Source organism: Limulus polyphemus, unplaced genomic scaffold (assembly GCF_000517525.1).
Source record: "Limulus polyphemus unplaced genomic scaffold, Limulus_polyphemus-2.1.2 Scaffold680, whole genome shotgun sequence".
In the NCBI taxonomy this organism is placed as follows: domain Eukaryota; kingdom Metazoa; phylum Arthropoda; class Merostomata; order Xiphosura; family Limulidae; genus Limulus; species Limulus polyphemus.
This window is the reverse complement of record NW_013666290.1, coordinates 12,236-31,749: the sequence shown is the minus strand read 5'-3', so window position 1 is coordinate 31,749 and position 19,514 is coordinate 12,236. Positions and strand designations below refer to the sequence as shown.

Genomic DNA, 19,514 nt, shown 5'->3' with positions numbered 1-19,514 from the left:
CACATTGTTACATGATGTCCAGTCATGCTGTATCTGACAATCATGCACCCTGACAATAGCCCTGTAGCATAATTTTTATTGTAAAAGGCTATCATGTCCAAAAAACACCACTCTTTTCTGTAGGCTTTCCATGATTTGTCTGGTGTATAAAGACAACCGCTTCCTAGTGCCCATTTCATCAGTCTGCTCACACAGAAATCCATAGATGCAAAATCTGGTGAAATGACCACTATGTCTTTGTGTAAAATAATAAGAAATGCAAATATGAATGGGAAAAGTCTTCTATGTGACCCAGTGATAGTATGCAACATAATCAAAAATGATCTCCATGTGGACACAATGCCAAAAGAGTATGGGTTCATCACATAAAATTTCTAGTCATATCTTCCATTCAATTGTTCCATACCTTGAACTGCTGGAGAATGAAAAAGATATTGAGAGTTCTCATCTATTTGCTTCCCATGACTGGAGTATGACTTGTTGTAAGTCTCTTTTTAGGATGCTCATGGTGCCCCACATTAATCCATATTGCTTTGTTTTCTAATGCATTAAGTAGAAGGGATATTCCCATCTTGGAAATTCTAAATCTCTGATCTGAACAAATCTTTATGACCTGAGTGTATGAATATTTTGCATCAGAAAGGGTTCTTACATACATTCTTCAAAAGCATACAGTTTTTGGTGGCATTACACTACTTACGTAAAGCCAAAGAATGTCAAAACGTAGCTTTTGAGGTTTAACATTAGTACAATGATGTATTGCATATTTGCTCCAAATGTAGCATTATTTTTTTATACTACTGTTATTAAATTGGTTACGAAAAATGATCACAATTTTTCAGAAATAAAGATAAAAATGGACTAACAAAGAATTTTTATATACAGTGTAACAATTCATAAATGTTTTGCTTTTTAAAAAGAGTATTTCTCTCTTTATTCAGAAGTTCAACAAATATCAACATTTTCGTATCTGCACAGACATTGTGGGTTCTTCAAATACCTATGATTCGTCAAAAACGTTTGTCAAAGAAATGGAATGTGATGGTTCTTTTCGGGTTGCTCAAACTTTCTCTCCTTCAAAAAGTGACAAATATGAGGGGGTACAAGTTAGGTAAGCTTTACACATTGATGTCTCTCCAATATATAAACTCATTGATTTTTCCTTCTGGTATCATTTTTTTCAAGGATTTTTTTTTGGCAGTGTAGGAGTCATCTTCAGCTAAGACAGCTTTAATTTTCTAACAGGATGGTTGGCCATTGGAATGGAAAAGCTTGAAAAATATTTGAATTATAAGGGCCAGATTTTAGTGTTTTATTTTTATCTTTAAAGTTTAGTGGATGAGATAACCTAGATTAACCAACAAATCCTTTGTTATCCTTAAATTATATGTATGTTTGTTTTTATGCCTTGAAAACTTTAAGTTATGATTGAAACTCACTGAAATATTGTAAATAATGTTATGGACGGTTTATTGAACATTTTATGTGGCAAACAGATAGCATATAATAATAATGTCCTTAATTTTTTACCTTTCTAAGTAATCATACTAGAGAATTAATTAGCTTAATAACTGAAGAACTATCTGCTTAATATTGACTTAAAAGCTTACTGAAAGCTTTGTTTACAGTTTGTTTCATTTGGTCTTTAATTTTTAATGTAATGGCAATCAGTACAGAATTAGCCTAGTGATGAATTTACAGATAAATATCTGTTGAAACTATTACATGAATTTGTTGTGTTTTCAATTTATTTTTAGATCAAGAGGAAAGCATGTAGTTGAACCTTTGTGTAATCAATTAAATAATATGATTGATAATTTATTGTCTTCCCCATAGGCATCAACAGAGCCCAGATATCTCTTCTTCAATCACCTGTTCTCAGATTATTAAAGTTCCTGTCCAGAAAGGCTTCCATCCAAAAGCTATTAATGGTTTCGATGAAAGAGACTGCCACAGAGATTCTGAGACAACAGAACTTTTCAGTAATTGTAATCAGTTTGGTTTTCAAACCAACTCCAGCCCATTGGTTAATGGAAATTACCATAAAATCTATCATATTGATTCTACTCTTACAGCTATAGACAAAACTTTTGGTTTAGAATCAGAGGTAGTAAACCAAGCTGGTCAGCAGTTTAATAGAGAGCTAAATGTAGTTAATGGTCATGGTCAAAACTTTTGCTATTGTGGGTCACAAAAATCTGAAAGTAATAGACTAGGACAGCAAGATCGCCAGATTAGTACACAGCAGGGTATGGCCAATGGTATTGAACAATATGATTATCAAACTAGCCCGTGGCAACTTAGAAGTGATCCTCCTGATCCACAACGTTATCAGAGCAACCTGCAAAAGTTTGTGGCCAGTGATTCTGAACAAGGTAATTGCTACACTTTGAGTACAGTTGATGAGTCCAACCAGCTTAGCAACCCTATGATTTCAAAGTCAGTTCTTCAAAAAAGTTCAGAACCTCATTATACCATACCTGTTGGCTCAAGAATACCAACTACAGTTAGAACACTGTCTCCAATCCAACAGCCACACACAACGAATCACAACATTGTGTCATACAGTGTAGCAGTCAGTGGTTCTTCAGTTAGTCAAGCTGCTACAGTCCAGTTTAGGTCATCTTTACCAAAGCATGGTAAATAAAATTGTTATGTATTTAGTTAATACCGTAAGACTTCTTTATTATATGTATACATATTAAATTATTCATATAGATTACCTTGCAAAGGTACTAACTTTGAAGTATAAAACACCAACCCTTACTTCTTTATTTACTACAAAGGGTGGGTTGGTGCAAAATTAACCTGAACAGTTAAGTGATTATATTCCACTTATCTTTGATCACTACTACACATTTTTATGTCAAACGGGAACAAATAGTATCAATGAATTGTGAGTCAAACCACAGGAAAACAAATGTAGACTCTTGTCTTCCTATATCATTTTGGTAAGACTGAAAGTATTTTTGTTGTATTTTATAGATTTGATTGTGGATTTCTGCATATCTTTGAAATTAAATACATATTTTCTTTCTCTAAACTGAATAAATTCATCAACATCCATTTTCTAATCAATTTTTTACAAAAATTTACACCATATATTTTGATTATGCAAAAAGAAGATTAGAGTTTCCTGTAGTGATCTTTTAATATAATGGTGCAAATGTTTGGTGATTGGTTAAAACGAATTTTGGGGATTATGAAACTTACTATTCACCAAAATTTTCACATATTTATTTGTTGAGCCAATAAATGCACAAATGTAACTATGGGGCTTAATTACCTCCAAATACAATCTTTACTTCAGTACACAGTTTATACTGAGTAGAAACTTAAAGGATTATGCCAGTAAAATGGTGAAGAACTGAAAATTTGTTTGGTTCTTAGATGAACACATTTCTCCCTAACTCTAATAACTTAGCACCATTTATCTCAGTGCGATCCTTTTGTGAGGGCATGAATACATCTAATAAAAAAGTGCATCCAAAAATCCATAGAACTGTGGAAAACAAAAGAAGAGAGTTTGATATGGTTCTGAATGGAAATTGTAGAGGATTTGTAGCATTTTTTATATTAAATAGGTTTGGTATTTGAACCTATAGCAAAATATTTAATAGAAATCCAATTGGAAAGCAAATAAAAATCCATATGTTTCTATCAGAATTCAGTTGAAAGCTAATTGAATCCAATTGAAGTTTAATTGTATCCAGTACATATCCATTAAAAATATCCAGTTAAATGCCTATTAAAAATTAATTAGATTTCAGCAGAAAACTAAATGAAACCATAGTGTCTTATTTTACGAATTGAATTAGAGTAAGCTAAAAATATATATCAATGACATAAATTAAGAATATAATTGAAAAATTAGGTAAACTAATATCTATCTATATATATATATGTATATAACAGCCAAATGTATGTCTGTCTATCTCAGTCATGCTCTGTATTTCCTGAATGGTTAATTGTAAAAAAAAAAATTAACATCAAAATGCTTTTTTTAGGAGTATATTACAGAAAATTATTCATTTTTTGCAATTCCTAAAATTTCATTTCAATATCAACGTCGATCTGGTAGTCCTTGTATGTGCTGAGCGGTTAATCTTAGAAAAACTTATTAAGAACAAAAAATGAGTGATTTTCATGAAAAAACAGGACTTCCTCATTTGTCTGATTGAAATATATACTTCAAAGATAGGAGCATGAAGTGAAAAATGCATAAAGAGGGGAACATGTTTGAGTATATATTTGTTGTTGTTGTTAAACTTATATATATATATACATACATTTTTTTTTCATGTCGATATTATGCACATGCATGATTTTATTGTACCATGTCAAATAAATTGGTTTGAATATCTCCCCTTTGACACTTATTATAGAAATGACTATTGTCAAAAAGCACTCACTTTGGTAATGATCTTTTCATGCACTCAGTAAAATGACAAGTAACAATGGTAACAAGTGGAAAAATCCCCACAGCTCCTTAGCAAACCTGAATACTCTATTGTTCTGCTAACGGTACATTGCAGTCAGTCTTCTTTGCTTAAAAACAAATGCAATGTAATTTTCCTTATTGAAATAACACATGGAATGACAAAAGATGGTTGAAAATGGCCCCCTAGACAATCATATTGTGTATAAGCTCTAATCTAAGGGATTGGATTGATTGCACATTTTATATTTATTCATCACTATTTTTAGGAAAATTACCATTGAATTATTTCAACAGGCATTTGATAATTGTTACTATAGAAAAATGTTACTTTGTGAAAACCACACAATTAATCAAAACCTCACAAATTATGTAATATGAAAGTGTAAAGAAAACCTCTGCTTGTTTATTTTACATCAAAGGCACATTAGGCTATCAGCTGTGTCTGCCATAGGGAACCAAAACTCTGATATCTGTTCCACTGGAAATATGCTAAACCAAAACTGTAATGCATAAAAAATGACATACTTTTGACATAAAACAAAAGCTATTCTTAATAATAACTTTCAGTTCACAGTAAGGAACAGTGCGTTTAAATTGTCTAATGAAATTATGTTTTTCAATTTTGAGAGATTTAGATACACAATCCCAATTACAAATATATAAATATATTAAAATAAATTGAAAAATGCATTCCAGTATTCCAATTAATTTCCATTACATTTCCAAAGAAAATACCGAAGTAGTTCTGAATTCTCTGAATCTGATTGAGTTAGTTAAAGAAAGGGATTGGATATGATTTAACTCACACACTGAAGACAATCTATATTCAGAAACCCAGACCACAGTGTTTGTATTTATGAAATGAAATATTGTGATCTTTACTGGAGAACTAAAAGTTAAAAGTTGTTCAGTCTACCAGAGCTTGTACCAGCCTAAGAAATATATGTTATATATTTAAAAGTATAACGTAGTACCTTCCTAGGGTGACTAATAGTAACCATGTGACTGATGGTCATTTTCATTAGACAATAAAGGAGGTTCTAACCTCTAGATATCACCTGATCGACGAGTGGAAATGTTGTTATCTACACTTACACATGGTGTACAAATCTTGCAGCAACTTTTCTCATGGGAAAACAAATGTAATATCTTAAGTGAAGACTCAGAAAAATAAGTATTTTCCTGATCATTGTGTTATGTGAAAACTATACATAAACCTGAATAAATGAATAATCTTTAAAATTATGTTAATACAAGGAGGTAGAAAACACATAATATACCTTCATAATGCAATTTTCCTTCTCCCTACCCTTTATTTTCAAGTTGTCCAAGCCATTCCCAACATTAAAAATTCAAAATTGCATTTAAAAGTGAAGAAATGAAGTAACGTTTCAGAATTGTGTCAGGTTTGAAAGATTTAGATTGAAAGGTTCTGAAAAATACATTTTCTGTCATAAAGAAATTTCTTAAAATCATTAGGAATGTTTATCAGTTATCAGAAATAGTATGACTTCAGTTATAATAAGACCAAATTCTAACTGCTATTGGGATAAATGTTGAAGTTTGGTAATATAACCCATAATTTAAGAAAGCTACTTTAATACTGTTAGAATAAGGTATTTATAATTAGAAAAAGCAGTTAGTTTCAAATTGCATAGTTCAAATTTTGATTGTATTTTGTTAGTTTTTTGGAATTAATAGAAATACAGCCTCAAAAGTTAAGCAATATTTTAAACTTCTGTTTATGGCTAAACCAGTGTGAATAAGCTTTGACTTCAGTTTTCACAGATAGCAACTACTGTGCTCTTATATGATGCAAAACTATAGTTCAATCCTACTTTTAAAGCAACGAGTAAGTTAGTCTTCATGGATAACATATTGATAAGAACACTGAAGCTAAAGCTTAACCAGACTAGTCTAGCTTAGCCATAAATACGCTAATTATAACATCAAAAGTGAGGTTAAATCCTTGTATCCTTTCTTAAATCCACCAAAATCTAATTAATTATAACATCTGTCATTATGTATGCCTTTCAGGGTTATCTCAACACAACCATATCAGTTCTCAAAGCCGGTCTCCTTCTGTTGGACCAGATCAGCAAAGTAAACTTCCTGCTTCCCCTTCTGCATTACTGAGAGATCCTGTTTCAAGTGACTTTCCAAGTCCCAAACTAACATCGCTTGAACAAACCCCTCTTCAGAAAACTCAAAACCCAATACTTTACAATCAATCAACACCTCAGAATGTAAGTTTAAGCTATATACTGTGTATAATTAAGTATAAATGCTTGTACTTTATGAGAACTTTTAAATATTATATCACCTTTATCTGGAAAAAATTAAATGCACTGTGAATTATGCCAGTGAGGGTATCTTATCAGCTTTTTAAACACACTTTTCTTGTGTAAAGTGCTTGAAAAGGGGCCTTTTTTGCAAAATATATCAATATATCTAACTTTAAAGAATGTTGTAGAATTGAGCACAATAAATAAAGTTTTTATAGTCTACATTCATATGTTGAACAAATAAATAGAAATTTTATAAAATTTCAGTGAAATCCGATTGATTTTGATGCAAATTTGAGTATTCCAAAAAAATGCTTGAAAAATATTCAGCGAGTGCTTAGAAAGCTCTAGAAAAGTGCTTGTAATTGATCTGAGCAATTCAATATGAACCATGCTCTAAACTGCTTGTATACTGAATTGATTGTGGTTCATGACTGTTGCTTTCAGGATCCCTAATAACACATGGCTTTCACAAAAATGTAAACAAAAATACATCAATATTGCAATTAATCTAATTAATTACTGTGGAGGTCCCATATGTATTTTGCATATAAAATAAGAGGTTTCACTGATTTTTTATTCACTTTGTTACATTGCATATTGTAAAACAATAAATGAAATTACTCATTGTGATCAAATACGTGAACCTTAGTAGTAAAGAACAATATGAAAAATGAGTCAGTAGTTTGAGGTTTAATAATAATGGCCATTATGTATGATATTTTCTAATTCTGCCAGAGGGTTTCTGAATAAGAAATTGGTCTTGGCTATCAGTATGGTGAAATTCTTTCAGTTTACAATGAGTTGGCAGTAATCACATTATGTCAGTATGTTGACAGTCATTTAGAGTTTACGGTGGTAATACCTGTTACTCATAATTTGACACTACCCAATAATTATATTTAAAAACAAAATTGTGTTTTGTTCTTAAATTTTATGGACCAAGCACTGTCCATTGGATAGCATGCTGGACTATGAAGCTGGGGTTCCATGGTTCATGTCCCATTGCTGCCCCCCAAAATAAAACAAAAAAAGCTCACACTATATTTTGGGGCTGCAGGTGAATTATAAGAGTAATAGTCAAATCTCACTACTTGACCAGGAAAAACTATCCCTAATGTTGGAAGTGGGTGTTTTTTGACTGCATAGGTTATTTTAATGTACAGTTATGTAACTCATTTGTACAGTACTAAAATTTTATCACTGCACAGTATCAAAGGGGGAAAAAAAATTCAATGCTACTCAGGGTTCATAAATGATTTTAAATCAATTATTTTTAAGAAATCAGAAAAATCATCCATCTTGCTTGTAGAGCTTAAAAATAAATAAAAAATTCAATGCTTAGTGACTCAGAGTTGGTTAAAACTATCACAAACTTTAAAAGTTTATCAAAAAAATATAAATTAAAAATGCTTTACAGACCTTTCACCCATTTATTCCACCAACTGGGCCACCATGGTGTATGTGCAGTGATAAATTTTCATTAGAATAGTCACTGGTTGACTGTGCCTTTTTTCTAGCCTACCACTTCAAAATTAGGGAGATGACTTGTGCAGATAGTCGTCATATATCTTTGTGTAAAATCCAACAAATAAGCAATTCTCATTCTTTATAAGCTAGTTAGTGTAATTTAAAAAATAGAAAATGAGAATATATTGTGTACAAAAGGTATTCGATTGAAAACACAAAAAAAAATTTCTGTTAGACTCAACCAAGGCTTCAACTCCATCATTAGATCAGAAAAATACATTTTTAATGTCAATAGCTTTTAGCTTATCAAAACATAAACACAACTAATATATGTATCTACTTTAAGTGAGTATTTAGATTTCAAAAAATGAGACAAAGCTTTCAAGCATTTTTATTGTACTTTTTTATATGTACTCCAGACTGATGCTATGAAAGAAAGAACTTCTTTGTGGTCACCTTCATTGGTCAGTTCTTCCAGTAGTCCTCTTTTTCATCTATCTCAATGTCTCCTAAAGCTATAAATGTGAAACAAGGTAAGAAAGAAATCAAGCTGTGACTAACACTGTAAAATAATTGAAAAAGAAAACATTGAAAAAAAAAGCGTTAGACTAAGTTAATATATATATATACTTTATAGGTAATGTTTTTTAGTAAATTTACAATGTATTGTGATGGACTTTTAGCAGGGTCATGCTGGGCTTTGATGTTTATTTATCGTATGACACAGGGCCTGGTGGTTAAGAAGTTTGACTCACAATCTCAGAATTGCGAATTTGAATCTCCATCCCTGAACATTCTTGTCCTATATGGTTACCATCTGAGCCAGTTACCTGGGTGTAAAAATTTGGCTTACAAAATTACTGGCCAATCCTAAACTAGTTTGGAATAAGGTCATTACGGGGAAGAAGTTAAAATGACACAGCAATAAAAAGTACTATAATAGTATATAAAACTTAAAGAAATATAATTTGATTAAAATTTTATTGAACTTTAATTTGAAGTATCCCTCATATAAAAATTACCTGATTAACTGATTTGCACAAGGTACTTATTTATATGTATGCACTTATATATCTTTGAAAGATGAACCAATCAATTTTTAATGTGAGAGAGACTTGCCTTACCTGCTTAAAATATTAAAATTTTTTTTATAATAATATAGAAATCAAAAACAAGGATAAAAGTTACTGCAGAATACTTTTCCTTTGTAAGGACAAGCATAATAAATTTTTCTCTAACACACTATACAATAAGAGTGTATCTGTAGTCTTAATAAATTGTTGTAGAAATAATTCAATTAATTCACTGTTTTTATTTTTATTTTAGTAGCAAAAAACATATAATCAGAATTTGAGGGTTTATTTTCATATAATTAGTTAGAAAAAATAAAAGCTTTTTCCTAATGTCTGATAATAAAAGTAAAACCCTTATAGAAATTTTACAGTTTTCCTATGCCTTTTAGTTTTACCAATAATTCCTCTGTCCTGTTAGTCCACCAATGTACTTCTTCATTCAAAAAGCACTACATATTGTATGATGGATACTAAGATTATACATGTATAACTTTTACTGCAAATAATATAATGACAATGATACTATACTCCCTGATATAAGGTGGCCCGGCATGGCCAGGTGGTTAGGGCGCTCGACTCGCAATCTTAGGGTCTCGAGTTCGAATCCTTGTTCCACCAAACATGCTCACCCTTTCAGCCGTGGGGGCATTATAATGTGACGGTCAAGCTCACTATTCGTTGGTAAAAGACTAGCCCAAGAGTTGGCGGTGGGTGGTGATGACTAGCTGCCCTCCCTCTAGTCTTACACTGCTAAATTAGGGATAGCTAGTGCAGATAACCCTCGTGTAGCTTTGCACGAAATTCAAAACACAAACAAACAAACAAACACACCCTGATATATTTCCCTTAATACTTTAAAATGCACATTAAAATTTTAAAATTATGCAATTCAATTTAACTTACCCAGGAAATGTTGAACTTTTGGGTATAAAACAAGATGTGGGAAAAGTGGGCTCTAACTCTGAAAAAAAATTTAAATTTATTATTACACAAATACATTGATGGGTTAAATTGTGCCAGTACTCACTGGAACTCAGTACTACTTCTTTTGTGAGCTTATGCCAAGTTTTCTTAATCATTTTTATTTCTTGGTAGTTTAATGTAAAGGTACAGTTAATTTGTAGAAAACTTAATGCGAGGCAAAGTCCAAGCAAAAATGAATGTATGTACTTCTTTAAGTAGAATTTCTCTATAATATATTGGGGGAGATGGGGAGGAATTTATATGGTTTAATTGTAGTGGGCCAGCTCACTGATGAGCAAGCATATTTTAATACCAGTATATCCTGATTGAGCATTTTAGAGCAAAGCAACATCATTAAGTTCAACACACATTAAGTTGTGTGGTTTATTCTGGTGTGCCTATTCACTGATAAATAAGCATGATTTTATACCAGTCTATCCCGATTGAGCTTATTATTTTATAGTAAAGCAGCACCATTAAGTTCAACACACCATATGTTGTGTGGTTAGTTCTGGTGGACCAGTCCACTGGTAAATAAACATATTTTTACACTAGTATATCCTTAGCTTATTATTTTAATGTAAAGCAACAAAAATTATTTCAATACAGCTTTAGTATATAATATTGCAAAATACCTGAAAATCAAATTGCAATAGATCAGTAGAGTATTAAGATCATTCTTTAAAGTAATGTAAATAAAATATAAATCTGATCAAATAAAGCAAATAAATCATCTTTACATACGTTTTTCATGACTACTGTATCTAAATGGTAGCAAAACTATCTAGTTTGGAATGTGATTTTGCAACTTTCTCAAACATAAAGATTGCTAACAGTGTATTTTATTCTTTGATAGATCGTTAGGCAGAGTATTCATGTTGAAACTTTGTAGAATGGATGGCAACTGCCTGTTGTAGAGACACAAGTGTAGGAACGACATTTTAAAAGTCTTCCACCTTCATCTTCAGGTCAGTGTATGTAAGGTGTTTTCGATCTTCATAGTATTTTGGTGGACTGTGGAGAGCATGTTATGATTGGTTGGGTTATCCCTGTTTCTGATTGGAGGAGAGATTTTCTGTTGATTCAACCAATGGTAGACACAGGTTACTCATCTCTAATCTGGAATCTCTGTTTACTGAAGGTTTAATTGTGTTAATATAAAATGATTCTCTAATTTTTCTTGTCATCCAAAATTTGTCTGTGAAAAAAGACTCGTGACAAGAATAAAAGAACATAAAGATAGTACAAGACTCATAAAAACACAATATTCAGCCATTGCTGAACATACCATGTCAACTGGACACAAAATAAATGGGAAAAAAATTAGAATCATTGGCACGGACAAATTTTAGAAGACAAGAAAAATTAAAGAATCATTTTATATTAACAAAATTAAACCTTCAGTAAACAGAAATTCCAGATTAGAGGTAAGTCACCTGTGTTTACCATTGGTTGAATATACAGGAAATCTCTCCTCCAATCAGAAACAGGGATAAACCAGCCAATCATAACATGCTCTCCACAATCCACCAGAATACTATGAAGACTGAAAACACCTTACACACACTGACCTGAAGATGAAAGGGGGAAGACTTTCGATACGTTTTCCTCTACACTTGTGTCTCCACAACAGGAAGTTGCCATCCATTCTACAAAGTTTCATCAGTATATTTAATTGTTTCCATGTTGATACATCTGCATGTATGCTATGTTTGTGTTTATTGGTTTTAACCATATTGTTCTCACCAAAGGATGAAAAATGGGGATTTGTCACTTCAACAGACTTCCCCCATTCTCAGTGGTCACAGTTCTCCAAGTCAGTACTCGGATCAGTCCTGCCAGTCCAGCATGATATCACTGTCAGGTGAGGTGGTATTAATGTTTCAAACTTTTCTTAGGACCAGAAATCACACAATAACAGAATGTTACAGGCAGACCATATACATGACATCAAAACCAGACTATACAGGTATCATAGCAACTAGACTATATGTATATAGTGATTTTTCAGATTATACATATGTAATAACTGGCACCTATACCAATGTAACCACTGCTAGGCTATACAGACATCATAGACAGACTATATTGATGACATCAAAACCAGACTATACAGGTATCATAGCAACTAGACTATATGTATATAATGATTTTCAGATTATACATATGTAATAACTGGCACCTATACCAATGTAACCACTGCTAGGCTATATAGATGTCATAGACAGACCATATAGATGTCATCACAACCAGATATAGATATAATCACTGTCAGACCATTCAGGTGTAAACACTAGCAGGATATGCTGATGTATTTGCAACTAGACTATATGGATATAACTACTTCTAGGTTACACAGTTCTAATCCTTGCCAAACTATACAGATGTAATTACTGAAAAACTCTACGAATGTTATCATAGCTAGACTAGATGAATGTCATCACCATCAAACTGTACAAATGTTATCACAAGCAGACTATACAGATGATATATGAGTGAAACCATAAAAGCTTCACCACATCTGTTATCATGCAGTGACATATCATGACTGGACTTTACAGATATTATTACTTCGAGATTTTAGTAATATAATTGGCAATTTATTCATGGTATAAAAAAAAAACATTATGGAATTTCATTTGTTTCTAGTGTATTGGAAATAAAATGCACAGTTGCTGTTTTGATATCAGTATTGCAACTTTCTTTCAATGCTTACTGTGTGTGACAGCAGACTGAGTTTTTTCAAGTTGTAACATTTATAGTACAGAAGTTTATGGTTGACAAGTTTTCAAAATCACAAGTATAATGATAATCTTTGTTATAAGTACCAACAATGCAAAAAGTAAGAGGCATAATAAGATACTGTTTCTCTTTCAAGCACCCTACAACAGAGATGTATTTACAATATCAATAGAATGTTTTATATGTTACAAGTCTCTCAGCTTTGGCCGTTTAAACTCTAGAAATTATTTTACATTGGTATTATCTTGTAATATTTTTCTACAAAGACCAACAAGTGTTATTTTGTAACTTTAAATGTAACAAGGTTATCTTTCTCATAGATTTCCATGAAGTAACCTGTCAGCTCCCATTTTTTATGAAAGACACTTCTAGATATTGGTATAAACCCAGTTTGTCCCGAGATGAAGGTATGAGTTAAGTAGTAGTGATTATTTCCTAGGAGAATATTATTTACTTTTAGGCTGTGTCTTGTTACAGAATTATATTATTGATACAAATTAGGTTTTTATTTATGAGAGTAACAAGAAATATTTTCATAAAAACACTTTTGACAGCATAGGATTTTTGCAGTTATAACTAAAGCATATGATCATATATTTTTGGGGTAATGCTTCAAGATATTAGATTTATTTCTAATTAATATTAACTTCTAATCAGAGCAAGTTAACTACTTAGAGCAAAACTAAAATTCAACTTGATAGTGACTATGGTTAATTAAATATACTTTTCTTACTTATAAAGATACGAATGTAAGTTGGGTTCCCTTGAAGTAAACAATATTTTGCTGTATACCCAATAATGTCTCATGAGATTTGGCCAGCTTGGGAGATTGAGGTTAGTCTTAAGCTAAAATTAAGCTAAAAATGCAAAACAATCTCTATAATAAAATAATAATAATAATAAAAGTTTAGAATAATAAGATTAGATATATTAAACACTCTAACCAATGCTGTAATGAAAGTAATAATAAAAAATAATGTTACTAATTTTTTCACAGCATATCTTATGTTTTCTATTATATAGAGTGTTGAGTACGTTATATTAAAGCAATTATGATTATACAAATTATCAAGTCACATGACAACCACAACCAATATAACATCACAGTGGAATAGCATGTATCAGAACTAAATTATATCATTGTTCAGCATATTAAAGGTAGTATGATGCCAACAAAAATTGATCACTTTGGAGAAGGGTATGTAAGAGTCCTTTCTGATACAAATATACATACACTGAGATCATAAAGATCATTTAGAACTTCCAAAAGGGGGATATCCCTTCTGCTTAATGGCATTGAAAAACAAAGGAATATACATCAACATAGAGCACCAGGACCATACAGAAAGAGATCTGCACAAGTCATAACTCAGCCTAGGTAAGCAAAATGTGATGTCTCCTAATAAGTGAAAATCCACAAGGGCAAAGATCAGTGGCAAAAGCCATCTACATGGCCCAAAGAATAGTATACTCTATAATCAAGAAGGATCTCAGTCTGGAAAGAAGCCCAACAAGGTATGGGTTTACCAGATAAGACTTACAGTCATATCTCCCATTCAACCATCACATACCTCAAGCAGCTGGAGAATGAAATGGGTATTCATGCTATTCAGTACAAAGACATACCGATCAAGTTGCATGGTGCAGCACCTATGGATTTTTGGGAGATTAGACTGTTGAAATGTGTATTGGATACTGGAAAGCCTGCAGAGAAGAGTGATGTACTTTGAACATAACAGCCCTACAAAAGATCCTTTTGCAATGGAAACTATACTGCAAGGCATTTGTCAAGGTATATGGTTGCCAGATAGAGCATGACCAGAAGTGCCAACATGGATTGTAATGACATGTTGAGGATCCACATTCATTCTAACATACTTAACCTCTGTAGAGCCCACTTTCATCAAATAAAGTTAAAAAAATCATCGTTTACTTTTAGAAACTACAAGAGAAAAGAAAAAAAACTGTGTAAATTTTTTTTTGCATTTGCTTCTTTTCGTTTTTCTAGCATTAAACATTAGATTAAATGCAGGTCTTATACTCACAGCATCCAGGATGTTAAAAGATAAGCCACCAGGGTCATTTCTAGTCCGAAACAGTCACACTTTTCCCGGCTATTTTGGGTTAGTAATGAAAGTTCCACCTTCATCACCAGATATTAGAGCAGGGTGTGGTAAGTTTTCTCTTTTAGACAAATATAATTGCTAATACATAAGAAATATTGGAGCAAGATGTGTCTTGTCAATGGCTAGCAATGAAAAACCAAATTAATTATGTGATAAAGTAAGATCTGTCATTTTTAATTATTTTCATAAAGTATCCAAAGTAATAAAAAATTAGACTTCACATTTATGATAAATTGAAATGTTTTAATCAGTACAGTTTCATCTTTTTCATCAGATTGACATTATTCAAAAAATGTAACATACCAAACATTTTTCACATGTTTGAAGTGTTACAGCTATATTTTAACTTACTGATTCTAGGAGAACCTGATTTCAGTGAACTCGTACGACATTTTTTAATAGAATGCACATCAAAGGGTGTAAGGCTCAAGGGTTGTCCCGATGAACCAGTGTTTGGTAAGTGTTAATTAGTTTGCTACAACTTCAGCTAATGACAGATTAGTTAATAAAATTTTATGATTCAAGTAATATGAAATAATACAGTGACTAATGATTAAATAATATTTTAAGTATGCATTTTTGCCTTCACACATTGCTCACTGAACATCACAAATTTTGGTAAAAACTATTAGTCATAAAGCACTAAAGAAATTAAACTTTAACTTTGTGTTTTAACATGTAATGCAAACCTCAGGGTGGCAAAATTTCCTGATATATTGCCAATTTCTGTGGAACGTTAACTGCGGAATTTGAACACTGAAATAGGGCATTTAGTAATAATATAGAAAGCAAAAAATATTTTCAAGGGTGTTTTTATTTCTTCTAGGCATAAATACTCAACATTTTATGATTGTTTGAAAATTGCAATTTTGGCTACATTTTCCAGAAAAGTGCACCCTTTACCAGACCGTTTTTATTTTTATTTTCTTGTTCTTTTGCTTTTTTCTTCTTTTTTTCATGAAAATAAATGACAATTATTTTAAGATTTTGTTGTTTTATGGAATGAATACTTGTGTTGACCTTCAAACAAGTACAGAATTCATAATGAAACACCTCCCTGGTGTCCTCCTTCAGCTACTTGCCTTTCCTTATTCTTTTTCCGTTTGATTTGGCTGTTCTTGCTTTTTATTTTCTTCTCATCAGGGAACTCTTTGATGGGATTTGCCTCCTTTATCATCTCATATATTTCCAGGACCCCTGCATAGTATGCCTTTGGTGCAATGTTTTCATTTGTAACAAGAATATCATTGATAATATTTGAAAGCACATCTGAAAAATGTATACATGTTGAAAGTTGGCCATTTGCTGCTCTTTTTTTCTTACACAATAAAGGAGCTGATTGCCAAAGGAATCTTGCTCTCAGATGGTAGATCCAATGCATAGTGGTATTTCATTTTCAACTTCTCAAGCATGTGACCAGGACCATTTTTTTTTTGGTCACTTACATTTCCATCACACCATCTATATAACGATGAATATACTTTTTTTCCATAATTTTTTCCTTGAACAAACCTTATTGTCCAACGTTTCTGAAAAGATTTGTAATGTTTTTCAGGTTCAAAAACAAAAGTACTACTTAAATTACCATCATTGATATGTTGAATAAATTCAACAGATCCTCTATCCATTAGAATTTCAGTAGGTTCACGAAGACCCCGGATTTAGCTCTATTATATTATGAGAGAATCAGTGCAAAAAAGTTTAGCTAATTATCTTTTTTTCCGGCTTAAATAGCCTCGTGGAACTGAGGAAAAATTTATACCCCAGAGGTGTGCATTACATAATAAAAAACACAATATTTTCAGTCAACTGTACTGAGTTGTAATCACAATCAAATAACATCTTTTGGTTTTGAAAGATGTATGAATACTTTTTTTTGGAACTGTACATTGGTAGGACAAAATGCTTTCTCAGTCAGCCTAAGAAGTCTTTATTTCTGGTAATATATATGTAGCTTTTTACAACAGTAAGAAAGTATTGGCATCCAGTACCCTTGTAGGTAAAACTTCCTCCAAACAAAAGTTTAAAGGATTGGTCATGGTCCAATGGTTGGTGTGTCAGACTGCAAATCAAAAAAGTCTAGGTTTGTATTGCATTGCTGCTGGATGTGCTCCATTCTTTCAGCTCTGCGTCCTTTATAAGACTGATAGTCAATTCCTTATTTTGTTGAAAGCTGAGCAAAGCTTTTGTGATGGTAGCTGTAGCCGACTATCTTACTTTCCTTTGGTCAGGGCTTGGTGGTTAGGGCACTTGACTCACAATCTGTGGTATCAAAACCAGGTGCTGAAAATGCTTGCCCTCTCAGCCATAAAGGTGTTATAATGTGATGATAAATCCCACTATTTGTTGGTAAAAAGTAGTTCAGTTATTGGTATTGGGTAGTGTCAACTAGCTGCTTCCCTCTAGTCTCTTACTTCAATATTAGGGATGGCTAGTGCAGGCAGCCCTGAAGTAGCTCTGTACAAAATTCAACAAACAAACAATCCTCTGGTTAGCAAGTAATTAACAGTGCTTCCATGGGCTAGGCACCCAGGATATTGCAGAACCTAATTTTTCAAGTCATTCTGGATAATTTTTTTTATTGCTAAAATTTTTAACAAAAACTGATTGGACCAAAAAAGGCGATTGATACACTCTTTGTGAAAACTGGATCCATGGCTAGTTACTGATCTTGTATTGATAAAGCAACATTTATATGGGAAAAGAAGAAAATAGCTTGTAAATGCAAAGTGCATATGTGCAGTATCAGTATGGATGCACTGGTTTAGACCCAGAGTTCAAAATGGCATGGAAAGCAGGTGGAAAACAGGTTCAGATTAAATTAAAGGCATGAAGAAAAAACAAAGAAGGATTGATTATGCTATTCCATTGGAGAGAGCCCCCCAGTGGCATAGTGGTATGTCTGCGGGTTTACAGTGCTAGAAACCCATGGTGGGCAGAGCACAGATAGTCCATTGTGTAGCTTTGTGCTTAACTTCAAAACAAAACAAACCATTGGAGAGTGATGAAAATGAAATGTCTAATGCTACTTCTGAGGCTCTTGTGGAGTTCAAGAAGAATAGTACCATTGATTAAGGTAATGAGAATTATCCCACTGATACCAAGGTCAAGGCCTTTGTATCTGCATGAAAACAAAGAACATAAACAAATAGCCAAGAACACAACAAACTCAGCTTGATCTTAGCTAAGAGGCCGAGAAGGTAAATCAACACCACAGGTACTTCTTCTAAGATGGACGTTCACCAAACAGACTAAATTTACTAGTGCGTACTATGGGAGTCAAAAATTAGCTATAGCGTCACTAAATCTGTGAATTGTTTTTTTTTAACTTTTTGTGGAACTTTAGTGCAACTTGAAAACACTAAAATCTGGAATGATGTTATATATTAAGGTCTGCCATAGAGCCCAAATCCTGGGTGCCTGGCCCATGAAAGCACTGTTAAAAATTAGGTGCTGCTATACCTGAACATTAAGGGTCTCTGACATGACTGGTTAACCTATGTGTTGTATAAGATGTTATTCAGATAGAAAGTACCAACACCAAACATCTAGTTATCTTATTATACCCATAAATCCTTAAATAGTGAGCAAGTTTTGGAATTTCTTATGAATTCTTTACAAGATGGGTCAATGGATAGTTTATGACACTGAAATCTAGGGTTAAATTCCCCACAGTGAAAGTAACACTGATAGCACATTGCATGTGTTGCTTTACACTGAAACAAAACAACTTTACAAGGGAGAGTACAGACAGTCTGTTGTGTAGGTTTGTGCTTAACAACAACCAAACCAAATATTCATCATTATTTTATTTACCAATATCATTTATAAAAAATGAAAATAAATTATGAAACATAGGGGTGATTAAAAAAATGTTTTAAAGAAATAATGTATTATTATAATAAAATAATTAAGTATTTTAATCCATTAAAATGTTCTCATCTTTCCTTTAATTTTGGAATTTTTATTAAAAAGACTTGATTCAGAATTTTTGCTTTACAGACTAAGATTTGGTAACAAATAAAATTTTGGTCTTGTGTCTTCATTTTTTCATTTTAGGAAGTTTATCAGCTCTGGTTTATCAACACTCCATCACAGCCTTGTCTCTATCCTGCAGACTTCTACTCCCAGAGCTCGGTAAGTTGCTGTAAGCATAGGTCATTTCATCTGTTACATGATTTTGTCATCTGTTATTCTATGAATCAGTGAAACCTTTATCACTCCTATGTTTTACATCAAAACTTACAGATTACTCAGGCCTGTGAAGTTAGAATTCATAAAAGTTGTTTTGGTTATAATAATGGAGTTTCCTTAATTCAGCTATGCAGATTTTGAAAATAATATTTTTTTTTTTCCAACATGTAAGGATATTTTACAAAATGGGAAGAAAAACTTACTTACATCAAATTATTAT

The 19,514-nt window shown here is 32.2% G+C and overlaps 1 protein-coding gene across 1 annotated transcript in view; it reads left to right on the top strand.

Moving 5' to 3' along the window:
* Window positions 1-19,514, top strand: part of LOC106459910 (tensin-3-like) — a 118,138-nt gene that overhangs the window by 89,238 nt on the left and 9,386 nt on the right. The window contains exons 19-27 of the mRNA XM_022386483.1: window positions 942-1,111; window positions 1,837-2,639; window positions 6,479-6,687; window positions 8,834-9,030; window positions 11,984-12,096; window positions 13,295-13,381; window positions 15,022-15,147; window positions 15,461-15,556; window positions 19,160-19,237. Coding sequence (XP_022242191.1) covers window positions 942-1,111; window positions 1,837-2,639; window positions 6,479-6,687; window positions 8,834-9,030; window positions 11,984-12,096; window positions 13,295-13,381; window positions 15,022-15,147; window positions 15,461-15,556; window positions 19,160-19,237 — 1,879 coding nt within the window. The remainder of the gene's footprint in view (window positions 1-941; window positions 1,112-1,836; window positions 2,640-6,478; window positions 6,688-8,833; window positions 9,031-11,983; window positions 12,097-13,294; window positions 13,382-15,021; window positions 15,148-15,460; window positions 15,557-19,159; window positions 19,238-19,514) is intronic.